We start from the raw sequence: 18,057 nt of genomic DNA on the forward strand, positions 1-18,057 counted from the left end.
AAGGGGCCTCTGCTCCAGGGAAGAAGGCCACTGAGCACTGGGCAGGGAGATGCAGCCCCGCAGGGTCTGTGTGCCAGTTGGTCTGCCGTTGTGCCTCCACCCAACCACTGCTCTTATCTCTCTCTTTTTGCCCCCACACATGTACCATCTTGAACCCCGCCTTTTCTTCTCTTTCTGGCTCTGCTATCTGCTCTGTCTGGCTGGCTAGATTCTGGCACCGCTCAAGCCTGCTCTTGGAGGCCTTCGTGAACACCCATGTGCATAGTTGTATCCTTGTGGAAACGACCCCTCAAGCCCCTCCCTACTTGAGTCACCCTAAAGGAGAGGACAAAGAGGTAAAGCACTGAACAGGGACTCCTCCAAGTGCTTGAAATGGAGCCAGAGCAAGTTGGAAGCTAGAGAGTAGTGGAGGAGCATGTGTGTGAGGTGGCTCAGGCGGGCATGAGGCCAGGCTCTGAGTCTCACAGCCTCCTTGCCAGACAGGTCTAAGATCTGGGGAAGCCAGCTGGGTCCCAAAGGAATTCTTTCTTGCTTTTCTCTTCTTGCTCTGTGTCTTCCTCCTACTGGGTGCTGGTTACCCCCTAGTCTTTGGTCTCATACTGCTTGAACCCTGAGTGAAGGCAGGGGCTATGTCTTATTTGTCCTTAGCCCAAGAGCCAGAGCCACCACTAGGCACCCAGTAAACCTTTGTGAAAGGCTTATTCTCTTACAAAAGAAAAAGACTGAGTGGGGTCATCTGGAGCAATGAAGCCTGGCTGAGCTGGAGCCTGGTAGGTCCTGGCCTCCTGACTCCTTGCCTGTGTGTACATGAGAGCGCAGTGGGGCTGAGGGCTCGGGTGGGTTGGGTGTGAGACCCAGTCATGCATGGGCCGTGTCCTTCTCTAACTCCATTTGAACCTTGATGTGTGTCTGCAGGCCCGGATGGCTGGTGAGAGAGGAGCCAGTGCTGTCCTCTTTGACATCACTGAGGATAGAGCTGCTGCTGAGCAGGTACCCAGGGACATAAGAGTGTTTAAGGAGGGGCTGGATTAAGGAAGATAAAGTTTGGGGTGGGAGAGAAGTCATCACAGCCCTTGGTGTCCCTTTCTCCTCTGCAGCTGCAGCAGCCCCTGGGACTGACATGGCCAGTAGTGCTAATCTGGGGGAATGATGCTGAGAAGCTGATGGAGTTTGTGTACAAGAACCGGAAGGCCCATGTGAGAATCGAGCTGAAGGAGCCCCCAACCTGGGTAAGCACTCCATTCCAGCAACCATGCCTGGCAGAGTTCTCACATTTACCTCATACTGTGGCGACTCCCACCAAGTGCGCAGGGAATTTTGACCCTCAGGGTAGCAAGTTTTTCCTCCTTTCTGGGCATCACCTACTTAATAAACACATTGGATCAAATGAATTTGGAAATTGTTTCCAGCTCTGTGGTCTCAAGTAGTAGCAGAGGCTGCCTGACTCCTGACCCTTGACTCCTAGTGGGTGCTTCTCTATTGGCCAGGATTCTTATGCAGCTGCTCACTGGCAAGATGTTTCCCCTTTGCAAAGGGGTTCTTCTCCCCTCTTTCCAAACACATTGGTTTCCAGAGAACTCCCTCCCATAAGTGCCCCTGGGCAGAGAGACCACTTCCATGTTCATCGCTACCTCATCCTTCAGATGAGATACTCAAGGGAACATCCGGCTCTCTGTGTGTCTCTGTGTGTGCTTCTGTTTCCTCTTTAATTGACCTCATTCCTTCGTGAAGTCTGACCCTTTCCTTCTCTGCTTGTCTCGCAGCCAGATTACGATGTGTGGATCCTCCTGACGGTGGTAGGCACCATCTTTGTGATCATCTTGGCTTCTGTGCTCCGTATCCGATGCCGACCCCACCACAGCAGGCCTGTGAGCAAAGTGGGCTCCCTGGCAGGGTGGGGATGGGAATGTGTGGAGGGGGCAGGAAGGAGAAAATGAGGAAGGCTGGCACCTTCATGGCCAGGAAACAATGTACATCTAAATACCCTAGTATCTACTTTTATTGATTTCTGGCAGCCTCTCCCAATATTGCTTCCCATACTTATTCATTCATTCAACAACTGAGCAACTATTGTATGCCAGACACTGTTTCAGGTCTTGGAAATAACTCAGAGCTAAAGCAACTCCAGCCCCTCTCTTCAAGGAGCTTTTATTTCAGACAATAAACAAACATTCTATTTCATTCCAGAGCATAAGCAAAACAAATAGGTAAAATATATACTATTTAGATGGTGATATGTGCCACAGAGAACAGCAAAATAGCAAAAAGGCAGACATTAAAAGGGGACAGCACATTAATTTTTAAAAGCAAGCCCATGGAAGGTCACATTGAGAAAATGACATTATGGCAAAGCCACAGATGGATGAGAAAGGGTGTGAGCTGCATGGGTTTGGGGGTGGGGGAAGGTGGAAAGACTAGTAGGTACAAAGGCCTTGAGACAGCTGTGCTCCTAACAAAGCTGTGTGGCTAGAACTGAGTGAGCAGGAGGCAGAATAGGAGGGAAGCTCAGAGAGTACATGGGGCCAGTTGTATTGAGTTGTTCATGGGATTGTCAGGACTTTGTTTTGGTTTGTTCTTCTGGTACTGGGGATTCTGCCTGTTAGGGACAGGGTCTATCACTGATTACATTGTCGGGATGAAATGGAAACTACTGGAATAGAAGCCACTTAAGCCAAAAAGGAGCCATTTTTGAGTAAAAGTACCATAATCTCATGTTTTAAAATGACAGTTCTCGTGTGTGTGTGTGTGTGTGTGTGTGTGTGTGTGTGTGTGTGTGTGTGTGTTTTCCTGGAGATTGAACCCAGGACCTCTGTATTGAGTTACATGCCCAGCTCTTTTTTGTTTTATTTAAATTTTGAGAAAAGTTCTCCTGAAGTTGCCTGGACTGGCCTCAAACTTGCAGGCATCCTGCCTCAGCTCTCAGAATCTTGGGATCACAGGTGTGGGCTACCATGCTCTGTGATCATTAATTCTTGTCTCTGTGATAAGAACAGACCACAGGAAGGCAAGGCTGGAAACAGAAAACAACCAGGAGGTGGTATAGGGAATCCAGGTGATAGCTGTGGTAGCAGAGAAAGTGGTGAGAAATAGTTATTGTGGATGTTTTGAAGTCTGAGTCAACAGGTGTCCTCAAGGACTGACTGTGGGAGGTGAGAGAGAGGAGTGAGGTATGGCATCAAGAGTTTAGGCCACAGCAGTGAAAAGATTGGAATTGTCATTTATGAGATGGAAGATTGGGGGAGCAGATATATGGTTGGGGATAGTTAATGGGATTAGGGGTTCAATTTGGGACATGTTAAAGTTTAAGTGCTTACTGGTTAGCCAAGTTGAGACGTCAAGCAGCAATTAGATAAAAAGTTTCTGTCCTGGGCTGGTGAAGGAATAAAAGCTTAATGAGATGAGCAAGGGGGTGAGTACAGCCATGCAAGAACTCTGAAGAGATAAATTCCCTACGGTGCTCAACTAGTTGTGTGACCTAACTGGGTGATGGGAAGTGAGTCCAAGCTGGGGCCTAGGTAAGAGGGAGAGGAGCCCTTACTCATTCCTGAAACCCACTTCTCTTTCCAGGATCCCCTTCAGCAGCGAACGGCGTGGGCCATCAGCCAGCTGGCCACCAGAAGGTACCAGGCCAGCTGCAGGAGGGCTCGGACTGAGTGGCCGGACTCAGGTAGCAGTTGCAGTTCAGCCCCTGTGTGTGCCATCTGCCTGGAGGAATTCTCCGAGGGACAGGTAAGGCAGGCTTGTAATTCACCTCCATCCATAACCAGCTAGGAAGGGAGACCAGGGTAGGGGTGGGGAGGCCTGGGGCTGGTATGAATATCTGGCTACATACATGTCTTACGTTGCTGTGTGGGACAGAAGCAGATGATGGCCCTGAGGTTTGGTCACTTCTCTGGCCTTCCAGGGAAAGGGTAGTGTTGTTTGCTGAGAGGGAACCATGTGCCAGGGCACAGTGGTACTTTCAACACCTTGTCTCAGTTTACCTTCATGTGAAGGATCAAGGTAGATATTTTTTTATCCTCATTTATAGCTGAAAACTGTGAAGAAACTTTCCCAAAGACATGCAGCTAATTGGAAACATTCAAATCCACCTTTTGCAAGTAGTTGAATGCAGGAAAGGCAGGTGTAAGGGAGTCAGGGAAATGATCTGGTCTTGGCTACTCTACTGACCACAGAAACCTTTGGTTTGGACGCTGTTGTTTTCTCCAGGAGCTACGGGTCATTTCCTGCCTACATGAATTCCATCGAACCTGTGTGGACCCCTGGCTCCACCAGCATCAGACTTGTCCGCTCTGCATGTTCAACATCGTAGGTAGGAGCTGGGCCAAGGACTCCCGTGTATGCAGGGAGACAGGGGTGGAGCATGGCTTTTCCCTGGAAAGGGTCTCTGCTGTGACACTGAGGACAGAACTGCCACCACAGTCATTTCAGCTGTGCCTCGTCTGAGAGGGAAGGCTGTTCACATCATATACATCTTTATTATCTTAAAAATTATTTGTACTTTTGCAACAACTTTGTTGATTCTAAACAAAAATTTTGGTGGTTTATATGTTTATTGTTTATTATTCCAATTTTCTGGCAATAAATTATTCTAACAAAATCAGTATATGTGACAATTTTCTAAAACATGAAAGTGAAATAATATCTGGAGGAAAGAGAACTTTTTTTTGTTAATTTACCTGAAGGTATAATGTGGGTTAGCAGTGGCCCTGGATAATGGAACCCCAGATGGCTGGCGGGAGTAGTGGGGTTAACTGTTTAGTGCCTCTTGGGACAGGCAGCCTGACTGGAGGGACTAAGGAAGTCCCAAGGGAATTCCAGGCAAGCCAGGGATGGCTGTGATCCCCCAAACTGAGCTAATGGCTGTACAGGGTCAAATAGGCTAGCTGCCGTCACACCTTTCTGACTGCATCTGCATTGCTGTGGAGTCAATCGGCTGTAATTTTGATTCTTTTTTCCAGAAGGAGATTCATTTTCCCACTCCCTGGGACCTTCTAGATCTTACCAAGAACCAGGCAGGAGACTGCACCTCATTCGCCAGCACCCTGGCCATGCTCATTACCACCTCCCTGCTGCCTACCTGCTGGGCCCTTCTGGGAATTCAGGAGCTCAGCCTCCACGACCTAGATCTTTCCTGCCATCGCAGGAGCAAAGCATGGGACCACGACACCAACGCCTCCCCAGAGCTGGAGCTGCACATCTCGGGACTCGAGGCGAGCAGCAGCGCCTGGCAGTGGCCCACCACCCCTATGCACAGAGCTGGGGGCTGAGCCACCTCCGATGCACCTCTCAGCACCCCACAGCTTGCCCAGTATCCACACGCCGGGCCAGGCCTCATGACAGCAGCGGGTCTGGAGAAAGCTACTGCACAGAACGCAGTGGCTACTTGGCAGATGGTCCAGCCAGTGATTCCAGCTCTGGGCCCTGCCATGGCTCTTCCAGTGACTCGGTGGTCAACTGCACGGATGTCAGCCTGCAGGGTATCCATGGCAGCAGTTCTACCTTCCGCAGTTCCCTGAGTAGTGACTTCGATCCCTTGGTGTACTGCAGCCCTGAAGGGGATCTTCACCTGGAGGGGACACAACCTAGTGTGACCTCTCGACCCCGTTCCTTGGACTCAGTGGTGCCCAGAGGGGAAGCCCAGGTTTCTAGCCATGTCCATTACCACCGCCACAGACACCACCACTACAAAAAGCGGTTCCAATGGCATGGCAGGAAGCCTGGCTCAGAAACTGGGGTCTCTCAGTCCAGGCCTGTTGCTTCTCGGACACAGCCCCAGATGGAGCCACCTTTTCCCAATCAGCAAGCCATCAAATCTAACCCAGCAGCCCCTTTGGGTCAGTTCCCCAACCCACAACGGTCCAGGGCCCCCACAGAGCCAGCCCCTGGCCGAGCTGAAGCTGCCAGTCCAAGCCCCAGTCCCAGCAGTCACTTGCAGAAATCCAGCCTCCCCATTCGACACATACAGAGAAAACGGCGGGGTGGCCCCTCAGAGCCCACACCAGCCTCTGGGACCCAGGACTTGACTGTGCACCCAGCTTGCCAGATGTTCCCCCATCACAGCCCTGGCCTGGCATACCCTTGGCCCCCAGAGGCCCACCCATTGATCTTCAGACCTTCAGGCCTGGAGAGGCTGCTACCAGAAACTCCAGGCCCTTGTTACTCAAGTTCACAGCCAGTGTGGCTGTGTCTGACTCCACGCCAGCCTCTGGAACAACATCCACCTGGGGAGGGGCCTTCTGAGTGGAGTTCTGACATCCCAGAGGGCAGACCATGCCCTTACCCACACTGTCAGGTGCTTCCGGCCCAGCCTGGTGAGTTTTCAGGGGAAGCAGTGTGTGGTAGGAAAAGCTATCAGAGCTGGATATTTCAGGATGAGTGAAGTCAGCCAGCTTGGGATTGATGGAGCTGAGGCAGATACACCAGAGGTGACATTCAAAGTATGGAAAAACTGGCAGAGCACAGTGTGTTGGCTGGAGCATCCTGGCTCTTCCAGGCATTACCCCTTTAGTTGCCAGATCATAAGAAGGATGGGAAGGTGGTATTGGTATGGCTGAGCTATCAGAAAGGCACTTGGGGGTGGTTTGGAGCAGTAGCTCAAACCAAGGTGTTTCAATACTTGGATAATCAAAATGGCTCTAGCAATGCTCAAAGTCCATTAGCTCTAAATATTAAGAAGGCTAAGAAGTCTCCTTGGGGACAGCATGATTGTACAAGAGAAATAATTACAGATAACTGTAAGTCTAGGTCATCTGGCTATATGAATGATGAAAAAATTTGAAATTGTAAATGTTTCCCAACCATGCTGGGGATCCTTAGGTTTTAATAAGTTTCCCCTTCCCTTCCCTCCCCTTCCCTCCCCTCCCCTCCCATCCCCTCCCCTCCTTTTCCCTCCCCTTCCCTTCCTTTCTTATTAGTAAGACCAACCTCATTTTCTTGGGAACTTGGTGCTTGCCTGAATTACAGGCAGTGGTGACTATGTACATTCTCAGCTTTAATGCAAAGCTTTGGGTATTTATTTGCTCAACTATTTCCACAGCCCTCTACTTCCCACTCTTCCCGCCTTCTCCCACTGTGTGAATGATAGAACTCTGCTACAGTTACTGCTAGGAAAACCCTCCCATCCCAAAAGAGGACCAAAAGGTCCTAAATATAAGGCCTTCCAGACTAGGAATCCTACAGGCAGAGCATGGGAGTTTCTGTCACTCACTCATTCATTCGTTCATTCATTCATTCATTTCTCCCTTTTTTCCAATTCTGACTGCACGCTTTCATGTGCCACGTTTCACACTAGGATCTGAGGATGTGGAATTTGCTAAAGAGATCCAGCTTTGTGGGGAGACAGGCATGCACACAGTGACGGTGTATAAGACACTTGTTTCCAAAAGCCATGTGATACAAGCTTTGGCAAAACGTGTGATGGTCACGTGGACTTTCTGCCAAGACCGTCCTTTGCTCCTAAACTCAGGCTAGTTTTAGTACCTTCCTTTTCCTTGCTCCTCACATCTACTCTGTGTCAGATTCTCTGTTAGTTTTATCATATTCTTCTCAGATCCAGTACTGATGGCCTCTTAAGACAGCCTGATCAGTGTAGGACCTCCTCGCTGTTTTCTTCCCACTTACAGGGCCATGAAGTCCAGGAGCTGAACATCCAGTGTCCTTCATTCACTTTACAATGAACTGTCTAGAGCTCTCCAAATTCCCTGTTTTGTACATAATAAGGAAAAACTCAACTTGGGTTTCAAGGTTCCATCATCAGTTAGCTCCATTTTTCTTCCCAGTCTTATTTTCCGTACCTCCCTTTCTCTTTCTTTGCCCTATGCTTTCATCAAACTGGGTAAATACTTTTTATACTGCACCCAGAATATCCTGTTGCCTTCCCTATTCCACCCTCCCTTTTTTTTTTTTTTTGGTACCAGGGATCAAACTCATGACCTTAGTCTTGCCAGGCAGGTGCTTGGCCTTCCCTATTCCTATAAATCGATTCTTACCTATTCCTATAAACCAACTTGTATATCATTCCAGGAGGCCTTCTCTGATTGCTGCACTGTAACATGGTCTCCTCACTCTCTCTGTCCACTGTAGTCCTGTCACACGGGCATAATAGCCATTTGCATGCATGTCTTCTTCCTACAAGGCTGTCACATCTCTGCTTATTCTTTTAGGCCTTCTGTTTGGCAAATGGTAGCTGGCCAAACTCACAGTACACAGTGAATCCTTAATAAATATTTGTTGGATGAACGAATGCATGCATGAATAGTAAGTAATGGTAACACACTGCTTGCTGTATTTCTCTAGATTTGTTTAGTCTCCTGTCTTCCAGAGGGACCCCACACAGTTTTCAATCTAATCTTACCTTTCCAGATACATTCCCTGTCCCTTTCTGTGGTCCCCTCCCTGCCACACTCCACAGGTAAGAGAAGGAGCCGGGCCTGACTCTGGATGTCTTCTTCCCTCTCCTCTACGCAGGCTCGGAGCAGGAACTTGAGGAGCTGTGTGAACAGGCTGTGTGAGATGGTCAGGCCTACCTCTGACAAGAGTGTGCTCGTGATGACTCAGGGTCCTACCAGGCACAGAGTCCTACTCCTGCAGAAGAAAGGATCTCAGCAAACACCTTGCTCTTCACTGTTCTTCCTGGAACCACTGGAAGAGGATGGCGATGGTGGGTGGCAAGAGGTGCTGTTTCCTGTCCTGGCTCTAGACCTTGTCTGCAGAACACACGTGTGCAGTGAGTCTTGTGTCTCACCAGGCATCAGCTCCTGCCTGTGTGCATCGTGAGCTGCATCCCTGAAAGCTTTTTGAGGGCTTCTGCTAGGTGTGTGTGGCTAGGTATTACAAAGGTGCTGCTCCTTCCCACTGCCCTGCCAGGTTTCCCTCGCCCCGGACCTCATGATCTTAGGTGCTGGTGGGTTCAGATAAATGCGGGATCTCTTCTTACCTCCTTCCTCTGGTAAACTCTGCACACCAACTCTGGGTCCTCCCTGGTAAAGCTGTATTAGGGACAACTCTAGCTTGATATTATCATTTTCCTTTACAAAAGAACTGAGAGGTTAGGTGAGACCTGACACTAGCTAGTAAGGGAAGTCTCTGCAGGCAGTGCCTGCCTGGTACACAAAGGACAATGTTCCCTCTTCTTGTCCTTTCATTGTTCTTAAATTGTCACACCCACAAACTTAAGCCAGAGTTTGACCAGAGGCTCTGGGAAGCCAGGGCATAGTTTTGTCCCTGAGGTGGGGGTAGCACCTTGACAAAGCTGGAGTGACACTTTTGCTCTTCAGTCTCCCTCATCACTCCTGTTGCCCATTTCTCTGGGGATGGGAAGTAGGGGGAGGGAGGGAATAAATCCTTGGAGATCCCCTGTGTACAAGTCCTAAGGGGGTGAGAAGGAGAGAATTTCTTCTGGACTTCATCTGGGAAGAGAGAAGATGGAATGAAAGTGAAAAAGGCAAAATTACAACTGAGCAAGGACAACCAAGTTCTTCTCCGAGAGAAGTTTTATCTCAGAGCAGAGATGAACAGGGGAGCACAAAGGAAAAATAAAGTGTGACCTTTGGGTTTTGCCCAGCTCCCCAATATAAGCCATATGGGCCAGGGGCTCACTGGAAGGTGTGCACATGGAATGGAACTGGAGCAGAAGTTGGCCTGGGAAGCTTGTATGGACTTAGGGGCCCTCCTTAGGGTGACATTCACCCCAGGGCATCCTGATCATTGCTAGTCCATCAGGCATTATTTTTTGCTTGGAATGTGAATGTGGGGGCAAAATGGGCATAAGACCCTATTCTGGAAACTTATTCCCTCAAAGTCAATTGGGAGATTAGCGCCCAAGCACCCACATGGGTATTTATATCTGAACCAGACAGAGGCTTGAATCAGGCACTATGTTGAAAAATGTATTTATTTGCTAATATATTTATCCATAAATGTGATCTGGTCTTGTGGTTTTGTTTTTTGTCATGGCTGTCACTCAGGGTAACAACAACTTTCTCCATGGAGAGAAATAAATTATTTCTGACATCAGAGGCTAATTCCTGATTTACAAAAGGATAGGGTGGAATGGTGGGCTTGGTAGTGAGAACTATTTAAATCCCTGAAACATGACTGAAACGACCAGGAAAGGGAAGAACACACCTGGATTATCACTGTGGTTCAGTCATAATTATCTTTGTTATTACACTGTTAGGAGGCTTCAGTGATTGACTTTGTGACCTTGTACAGGCATCCTGCACCTCACTTTTTCCATCCATAAAATGGACCTAGTACGTGGAATCTAAAAGGGTTATATAGCACACAGTGAAAATGGGTTCCAAAATGGAAATTATTCAGAGAAAACACCCATGCTTGTCACAGACCCCATCTGGACACAGTACAGGACAGTCCACAAGAAGCAGGCCTGCCTTGAAGAAGCTCAGTTCCAATCTGGAGGCTGGCAGGAAGGACAGAAGAGCAGAAACGGAAACTATTTATATCCCGAAGTACCAATTCAGATAAACAGACTGCACTCTGCCCACACACCAACAGAGCTATGAATTCCTTGGGGTAGCAGGGTGTGATGGCACATGCTTCCAGCTGAGCTCAGGCAGAAGGATGGCAAGTTCCAGGCCTCCTGAATAATTTAGCAACACTGTCTCAAGTATTTAAAAACGGCTGAGGACGTAACTCAGTGGTTGAACACTTGCCTGACATGCTCAAAGCCCTGTGTTCAATCCCCAGCACCGAAAAAAAATGTCCCCCAGTGTCAGGAAAAGTCCCAGCTCTCTTCCTCACGCTTCAGAATTTCTCCGTTTCAACCTCAGAAGGACTGGCAGCGACACTGGTTGTCTGTGCCCAGCTTAGAAATAGAACAAGGATTTAGCTTCTGAGGGTGCAAACGGGAGAGTAATCTACAGATGTTCTTAAGTATAAAAGAAGAAAAAAGTCTGTGTTTAAATGCGAAGAGCTGCACAAAATTATACAGAAGGTGCAAACATAAAGCACTTTTAAGAACACAATAGTATTTTTCTTGTGGCTTGTCAGCTCAGGTGCATTCCTGTGCACAGCAAAAGGAAGCCTTATAAGTGCTCTCGCAGTTAAGAAGGAGGCATGGGGCCGTGTCTAGATAGATTATCTTCAGTCTGTAGAGAGGTAATTTAGAGGGTGAGAAGGACTCACTACCACAGAACTTTAAACGGAACAAAAGTCTAGGCCGTTACCGGGTCTCCTTCTATGGCACAGCTGCCTTGTGCCTGCGGCCAAGATCAAACTCACTGGGTCCTGGCTCGGCGCGCTTCTGCGCAGGCGCCGGCCGCGACTCCGCACCGCCCCCAATGGGCCAGGCCACAGGCGCAAGGCCCGCCGCCGCCTCGCTCTCCCGCCCGCCCAGGTGGCGGGGCACGAGCCGGCCAGGTGGCTGCCGCCTGCCCCTCCGCCCCTCCCAGGCGGGAGAAACCATCTCCTCTACAGGGGGAGGGCCGGAGCCAGCGCCCGGCTGCACCGGAAGAGGAAGTGTCAGGAGCCCGGAGGTGGCTGGCATTCTGGGTAGTGAGCTGTTTACTTCCTGTGGGTGTGGAGGCTGTGCCTGCGTTCCCGGCTGGTCTCCGTATCCAGGAAGATGGCCCTGGAGACGGTGCCAAAGGACTTGCGGCATCTGCGGGCGTGTCTGCTGTGTTCTCTGGTCAAGGTGGCTTTTGGGGACCTGCGGGGCAGAGAGTTGAGAAAAGAGGGTGATTGGGATGGAACGGAGGAAAGAAAAGTTCGGGATTCCGGATGGTTGCGAGGAGGGTGGGAAACCGAGTAAAGTCGTTGTTTACGTCGCAGAAACGCGAATAGGTCTTGCAGCTTAGTGCTCGGGTAGCCTTGCATACCTTTGAATCTCCCACTTGTAAAACACAGGTTCCCCAGCAGAATTTATGTTGAGTCTAAAAGACAGAGCTGAAGCCGGGTGGAGGATGTGCAACTGAGAGTATTAGGAGAGGGAGCCAGACTACGAGAGAATTAGAGAAAGCAAAGAGTAGACGGAATTGGTAACAAAAGAGTAAGGACAGGGACGATGGGATTTAAGAATGAAGCCTTGGTGGCAACAGGTGAGGAACATGAATGAGACGACATAGAGCAGCAAGAGGTTGACCAGGTCGAAGTACTGAGACACTTTTTCTTTTGGCCTTGTTTATGCTCACTTTTACTTATTTTTTTTTTAACTCCTCAGACTATAGACCAGTTTGAATATGACGGTTGTGATAATTGTGATGCGTACCTACAAATGAAGGGTAACCGAGAGATGGTGTATGACTGCACCAGCTCTTCCTTTGATGGGTAAGCTCCTTCAGATTCTGTCACTTCCATGTGCCTCACCTTGCCCTGTACCACCGCCCTGCATTTCCAACGTGGAGCAGGCTTTCAAGGCTATAATCCTAGTTGGTTTCAACAATTGTTTTGAGGTGTAGTAGTCCTATGCATTGTGTCATGTACTACCTAGCTTCATGTGGTTATCAAGCACTTAAAATTTGGTTATACATTTCCTTTGTGAAATTAGAACATGCTTCCAATGTAAAATATACTCCAGATTTCAAAAATTTAGCACAAGGAAGAAAGAGTAAAGTTACATTATTTTTAAATTATGTTTTGGATTTATTGCGCTAAATGAAATATTAAAATTAATTTCATCTTTTTAAAAATGTGGTTACTAGAAAATTTAAAGTGATGCTTTGCTTTTGTTGTATTCCTTTGAGCACTGCTTCACTAGACTGCCACCTCATTTATGGCTCCATCGTATTTATCTTGGGCATCATTACCTGGCACAGTACCTGGAAGCATAGGTGCTTAATAAACTCGGAGGAATTGAAGGTGTGTAGATCATTGGTAGAGCATGTGCTTGGCATGCATGAGGCCCAGAGTACAATTACCTGTATCTCCCACCAAATGTTGAATACATGAAGGTGCTTTTTGAAAGTGATGAGAAGGGAAGGTGGATTATTGCCTCAAAGCTTATGATCTTAACGGGGCCCTCTTTTTTGGGGTAGTGGGAATTGAACTCATGACCTCGTGCTTGCCAGGCAGGCACTTGTGCCACTGAGCTAAATCCTCGGCCCTACTAAGTCCTCTTAGAAGAGCTTCCTTTGACAAAATTGTCCAGTGGAGAGAAGGAAAAATGAGAGAAGCAAACTGGCCAGGTCTTTTTTCCTCAAGGTAGCAGCCAGAGGACAATATGGGGACTTGGGGATAAGGAGGTACTACTAAGATTCTTTTTGTCTGTATGCAAAGTAAGGGTTTACGCACAAACTGTGCTTCAACCTAGAATTTACTGAAGTTTTTTCAAGGTGAGCCAACTTCATTTCTCCTTTGGTTTCTTTAAGGAAGAATAAAGAATTGGGCCAAAAAACATGGAACATTCCATGCTAACATAAGCATGGAATCTTTACTTCTGTGCTGTGCATCCCCAGATACTGTGGTTCCTTTGGCCCTTCATTTAGCCATGTACCCTTCAGTGCTAACAAGTGAATGAGGGTGTGTGTGCCCATCTGTGAGTAAAGTGTTTGCTGCTATGAGAGTTGTAAAGTTACACAATGAGATACTAGTAAGAGAACAACGTGAAATTTTACCATTTCGGGATATATAGGTCACTGGCATTAGTACATTCACATTGGTGTACCATCATCACCATCTCCAGAATTTTTTTTCATCTGTACCCATTAAACAATAGGTTTATATTCCCTGTTTTCTTTCTAGTCCTTGGCAACCACCATTCTTTCAGTCTTGATGAATTTGACTACCTCAAATACCTCATATATGATTGACCTTACACAATGTTTGTGCCTTTTTGACTAGCTTATTCAGCACTTACTTTAATGTCTTTTTTTTGTCTTTTTGAGACAGGGTCTCACTAGGAAGTTCAAAATGGCCTTGAGCTCTCACTAGGGTCTCACTAGGAAGTTCAAAATGGACCCTTGAGCCCAGGCTGGTCTTGAACTTGCAACCATCCTCCTGTCTCAGCCTCCTGAGTGCTGGGATTACAGGTGTGCGCCACCACACCTAGCTTTACCATAATGAATTAAAGGCTCTTCCATGCCATAGCATGTGTCAAAATGTCCTTTTTGAAAACTGAATGATAGTTCATTACAAATATACACAGGACATTTTATTTAGTCGTTGGTCACGAGTTGATTCTACTTTCAGCTATTAAATAATTCTGCCAGGAATATCAATGTATAAATATCTGTTTAAGTAATGGCTGTCTTTTTTTTTTTTTTTTTTTTTTTTTTTATCTTTTTGAGACAGGGTCTCGCTATGCAGTTCAGGCTAGCCTTGAGCTCACTTTGTAGCCCAGGCTAGTCTCGAACTCGCAAAGATCCTCCTGCCTCCACCTCCTGAGTGCTGGGATTACAGGCATGAGCCACCACGCCCAGCCACTTGCTGTCAATTTTTTTGGGGTATATATCCTGAGGTAAAATTGTGACATCATAGAGTAATTCATTGTGTTAATTTTGTTTTAATTTTTTATTTTATTTATTTTTCGTCTTTTTTGAGACGGTGTCTCGCTATGCAGTTCAGGCTGCCCTTGAGCTCACTTTGTAGCCCAGGCTGGTCTCGAACTCGCAACAATCCTCCCACCTCAGACTCCCGAGTGCTGGGATTACAGGTGTGAGCCACCACGCCTGGCTAATTTTTTATTTTTTGAGGAATCAAAAAACAGTGAGGTTTTCCAGTTTCTTCTCACCTCATCAACTTTCATTATTTCTTTTTGTTTGGTTGGTTGGTTGGTTTTTATTAATAGCCTTTCTGATATACAGTGTGGTGGTTTTTATGATAGCTATCCTGATGGGTGTGAATTGGTATCTCATAGTTTAGATTTGCATTTTTATGTTGAGCATCCTGTGCGCTTATTGTCTGTTCAGATCCTTTGCTCATTTTTTAGTCTGGTTGGTTTTTGTTACTGAGTTGTAGGAATTATATATTCTAGTGCGCATTAGGTTTTAAAAAGTAGGCAAATGAAAGGATAGATGACCTCAGCCAGAAGTAGAAAGGGTAGTGTCCTTTAAAGAGAATGTGACTGGAGTGAAGGTGTGGAGTAGGAGGTCCCATGCTGTGTTTGGAGAACAGTGGGAACTGTTAGGGTTAGATCTGCTGGGTAATAGGGACTAGAAAGCTAAGAGGATACACTTTATATGCTTTAATTTAGTGATATGGACAACTGTTTCTGGGAAGATAATGTGTAGTCTGTTAACTGATGATTTCATACTGTATATATTTTTTTCTAGAAATACTGTATTATTTGTACCCTTTTACTGCATTTTTTTTTTTTGTTTTAATGTCCTTTTTTTTCTTCTTCTCTCTTTAAAGAAAAAAAAAAAAAAAAAGAAAGCTAAGAGGATAGATCGTGAGGGACAGAGTGTGTTATACTTGGTGGGAGCCTAGGCTTCATGCACCTCTCCCAGGTCAGCCTGCAGGGCCAATTGGCCATGGTTATCCTACTTGTAACCCTGGAGGTAAGGTTATTTCTACTTAAAGCTCATGGATGAGAAGTCCACTAACAAATCCCAGTGCCTACAAAACAGACCTGACGTGATAGGCATTCAGGAAGCGTTTTACCACAGGCATAAATAACAGTGCTTCTGCAGGCTCTCAGTGCCTGGTGCTGATCCAGTTTGCCTAAGAAGTGGGCTTACAGCGCTTGAATAGCCTTCATGTTACCATACTCCAGAATTGGTGCTACCTGGGAAGGATTATCTGGATAGACGATAAAGAAAGGTACAGCTTATTTAGCACCTACTCTGTGCTATGTAGATGCTTTCATGTAATTATTTTAACCAAGTCTCAGTTTTACTGGTGGAATTCTGTGAGAGGATTCAGCATATACTGGAGGCTTCCCAGCTCATTAGCAGACGGGCCTGCCAAGTCTAAGTCGTTTCTGCTGGGAGGACCATTGTTGTGACTCATTGTCCTCCCTGCGCTAGGCCCCAGGGATTGTGGTCATAATCAGTAGACAGGCCACCCACTGCTCGAGTTGTCCTATCTCTTAGGGAATCTGCAGGCTAAGGATGTTTTGGTGAAGTATCTTTTAAGGCTGGTATCTGACTCCTTGTTGGCAAGCCAGGGACATAAGAACAGAGGACCTTTTATAGTGCTAAGCTTTGAGTTAGCTCTTAGCATTAGAACTGCAGTTTTCTGGCTTCCCCGGGGAGACTTGGTACCTCTCTATCCAGGATCCCTCTCAGGACTTGTACTGACTGAGCAGCTCGGAGAGCAAGTCGACCCTCCATTTCTTTTCCCTCCCTAGAATCATTGCCATGATGAGTCCAGAGGACAGCTGGGTCTCCAAGTGGCAGCGAGTCAGTAAGTATCTCCCTTTGTTCCTGGCCTGCACAGTGTTACTATAGTAGGGGCCTTAAATCAGCAGGGTGGGAAAGAAAGGGTGGTAGGGTAGACAAGGAAGCCAGGTGCTGGGCCTTGGTGCCAAAAGAAGCAATGGCCTTTAGTCTTAATGCATTCCTGCTACAATGTCTTCTCTTTTTCTTTTTTGTTTTTAACGATGCCCTTTCTTCTCTCTCAGGCAACTTTAAGCCAGGTGTATATGCAGTGTCAGTCACTGGTCGCCTGCCCCAAGGTAATAACAGTCATGTTAAAAGCCAATGTTTAACTGTCCTAAGCTTTGTGGAAGTCAGAACTCTTACGAGGTTCTACAGTGTAGGATGAGGAAAGTGAAGTACAGAGAAGTTATGTAACTTGCCTGATGTCTTCAGGCATTTTGCTCCAAAACCCTTGCTTTTGATGACTGCATAAGTCACTTTTCTGTTTCTGGTTTGCCAAGCACTTGCCTTCAGTGGCTATTATAAGCCATCAGGCAGGAGTCTTGATAAGCAGTCCAGGAGCTGTAGTGTGCTTACAGCCCCCGTCATAGTGGCAGATAGAGGTTTTTCTTATCCCTCTGAATCTTCCTTCATGGAGCTGTTTCTTTTCATGCCACAGGAATCGTGCGGGAGTTGAAAAGTCGAGGAGTGGCCTACAAATCCAGAGACACAGCTATAAAGACCTAGCAAGCAACATGCAGGGCTGCAGCTCTGTGCTCTCCACCTCTTGCCTCTACTTATTTTTTGGTTGCTGGACTGAATGGCAGTCTTCAAACACTCCCTGCCCTTCATCTTGGAGAATCAGCTGGCTACTGAGAGAACAGCTGCCTGTGCCAGGGCCATTTCACTTCTTTGGACTACTTCCTGGTGGAGGTGGGAGGGTTTGGGCTGGTAGATTCAGAGACTGAATTGAGAAAAGAGTAGGATGTTGGTTTTCCTACTCACCCACGGACACGACCCTGAGTCAAATACCAATAAACATGAACCCTGAAAAATTCTTAAAGCCTTGATGCATCCTTGCCTCCATTTCCCTTACTTGCAGGACACAGCCAGGACTTCCTTGCTGTCTGAGCCCTGGCCAGCACAGCAGAGGTCCTTGTCCTCCTGTTACTATCTCTGAGCCTCCTGGTCTACAGCCTTGTAAATGTGTGTGTTTGGGCCTCGTTGAAACGCCTGCTGACTTGTGCAAGGTGACTTCTCGGTGTGGTAGTCCTGGTGTTCAGTAGTCCTGTCTTGCTGCCTTCTGGAACTGGCACAGCAGTCTCTTAAAGAAATCAAAATCCTTAGGTTTCTTTGTGCTCATTGCCCATTTTTTTGTTTGTTTGTTTATTTTCTTTTTGAGACAGGCTTTTGCCATGTGATTCAGGCTGGTCTTGAACTTACTTCCATCTTGCCTGTCTCCTTAGTGCTGGGTTAACATATATACCCCGTACCCAGCCCTTAAGCAGTTTAATACTTTTACCCCTCCCTTGTTTTTGTTTTCTTTTTATACTACTTCCTACATCTTTTTACCACTTTTCCTACATTTTAAATTTCCTTAACTGGAGACCTCCAGGCATCAGGTGACTCTCGGGCCTTGGTCTGGGTGGTTTGTGTTCACAGGAAGTGGGCCCATCCTTCTTGCCTCATAGGGGCCTCAAGTAATGTCACTTTGGCCAAGGTGAATTGTTTCAGATTATTAAAATTTACCATACATTCTCATTTACTTCAACTTTCGCAGAAATCCTAGTGGTAGCAC

General features: G+C 47.1%; 2 protein-coding genes across 5 annotated transcripts in view; both read left to right on the forward strand.

Moving 5' to 3' along the window:
• Rnf43 (ring finger protein 43) overlaps positions 1-10,017 on the forward strand; it is a 62,269-nt gene extending 52,252 nt beyond the window's left edge. For 2 of the 3 annotated variants that reach the window (XM_063251224.1, XM_063251225.1), the window contains 7 exons: positions 916-990; positions 1,098-1,229; positions 1,764-1,868; positions 3,568-3,729; positions 4,210-4,312; positions 4,962-6,314; positions 8,470-10,017. In XM_063251224.1, coding sequence (XP_063107294.1) covers positions 916-990; positions 1,098-1,229; positions 1,764-1,868; positions 3,568-3,729; positions 4,210-4,312; positions 4,962-6,314; positions 8,470-8,513 — 1,974 coding nt within the window. In that variant the 3' untranslated portion in view covers positions 8,514-10,017. Of the gene's footprint in view, positions 1-208; positions 336-915; positions 991-1,097; positions 1,230-1,763; positions 1,869-3,567; positions 3,730-4,209; positions 4,313-4,961; positions 6,315-8,469 lie in introns of all 3 variants that reach the window. The other variant, XM_063251226.1, reaches the window with a different exon arrangement.
• A 1,353-nt stretch (positions 10,018-11,370) lies between these two features.
• On the forward strand, positions 11,371-17,322 carry Supt4h1 (SPT4 homolog, DSIF elongation factor subunit). Of its 2 annotated transcripts, XM_003466809.5 has the most exons (5): positions 11,461-11,656; positions 12,182-12,288; positions 16,250-16,305; positions 16,523-16,576; positions 16,939-17,322. In XM_003466809.5, exons 1-5 carry the CDS (start codon positions 11,588-11,590, stop codon positions 17,004-17,006), a joined length of 354 nt encoding a protein of 117 aa, XP_003466857.1. In that variant the 5' UTR covers positions 11,461-11,587; the 3' UTR covers positions 17,007-17,322. The 2 variants fall into 2 exon arrangements, with proteins under 2 accessions (XP_063107298.1, XP_003466857.1); XM_063251228.1 differs by lacking the exon at positions 16,523-16,576 and having other exon boundaries at positions 11,371-11,656.
• The last annotated feature ends 735 nt before the right edge of the window (positions 17,323-18,057 follow it).

The sequence above is a fragment of the Cavia porcellus genome, unplaced genomic scaffold (assembly GCF_034190915.1).
Source record: "Cavia porcellus strain 051 isolate PalLab524CR breed Dunkin Hartley unplaced genomic scaffold, mCavPor4.1 scaffold_6, whole genome shotgun sequence".
Taxonomy (NCBI): domain Eukaryota; kingdom Metazoa; phylum Chordata; class Mammalia; order Rodentia; family Caviidae; genus Cavia; species Cavia porcellus.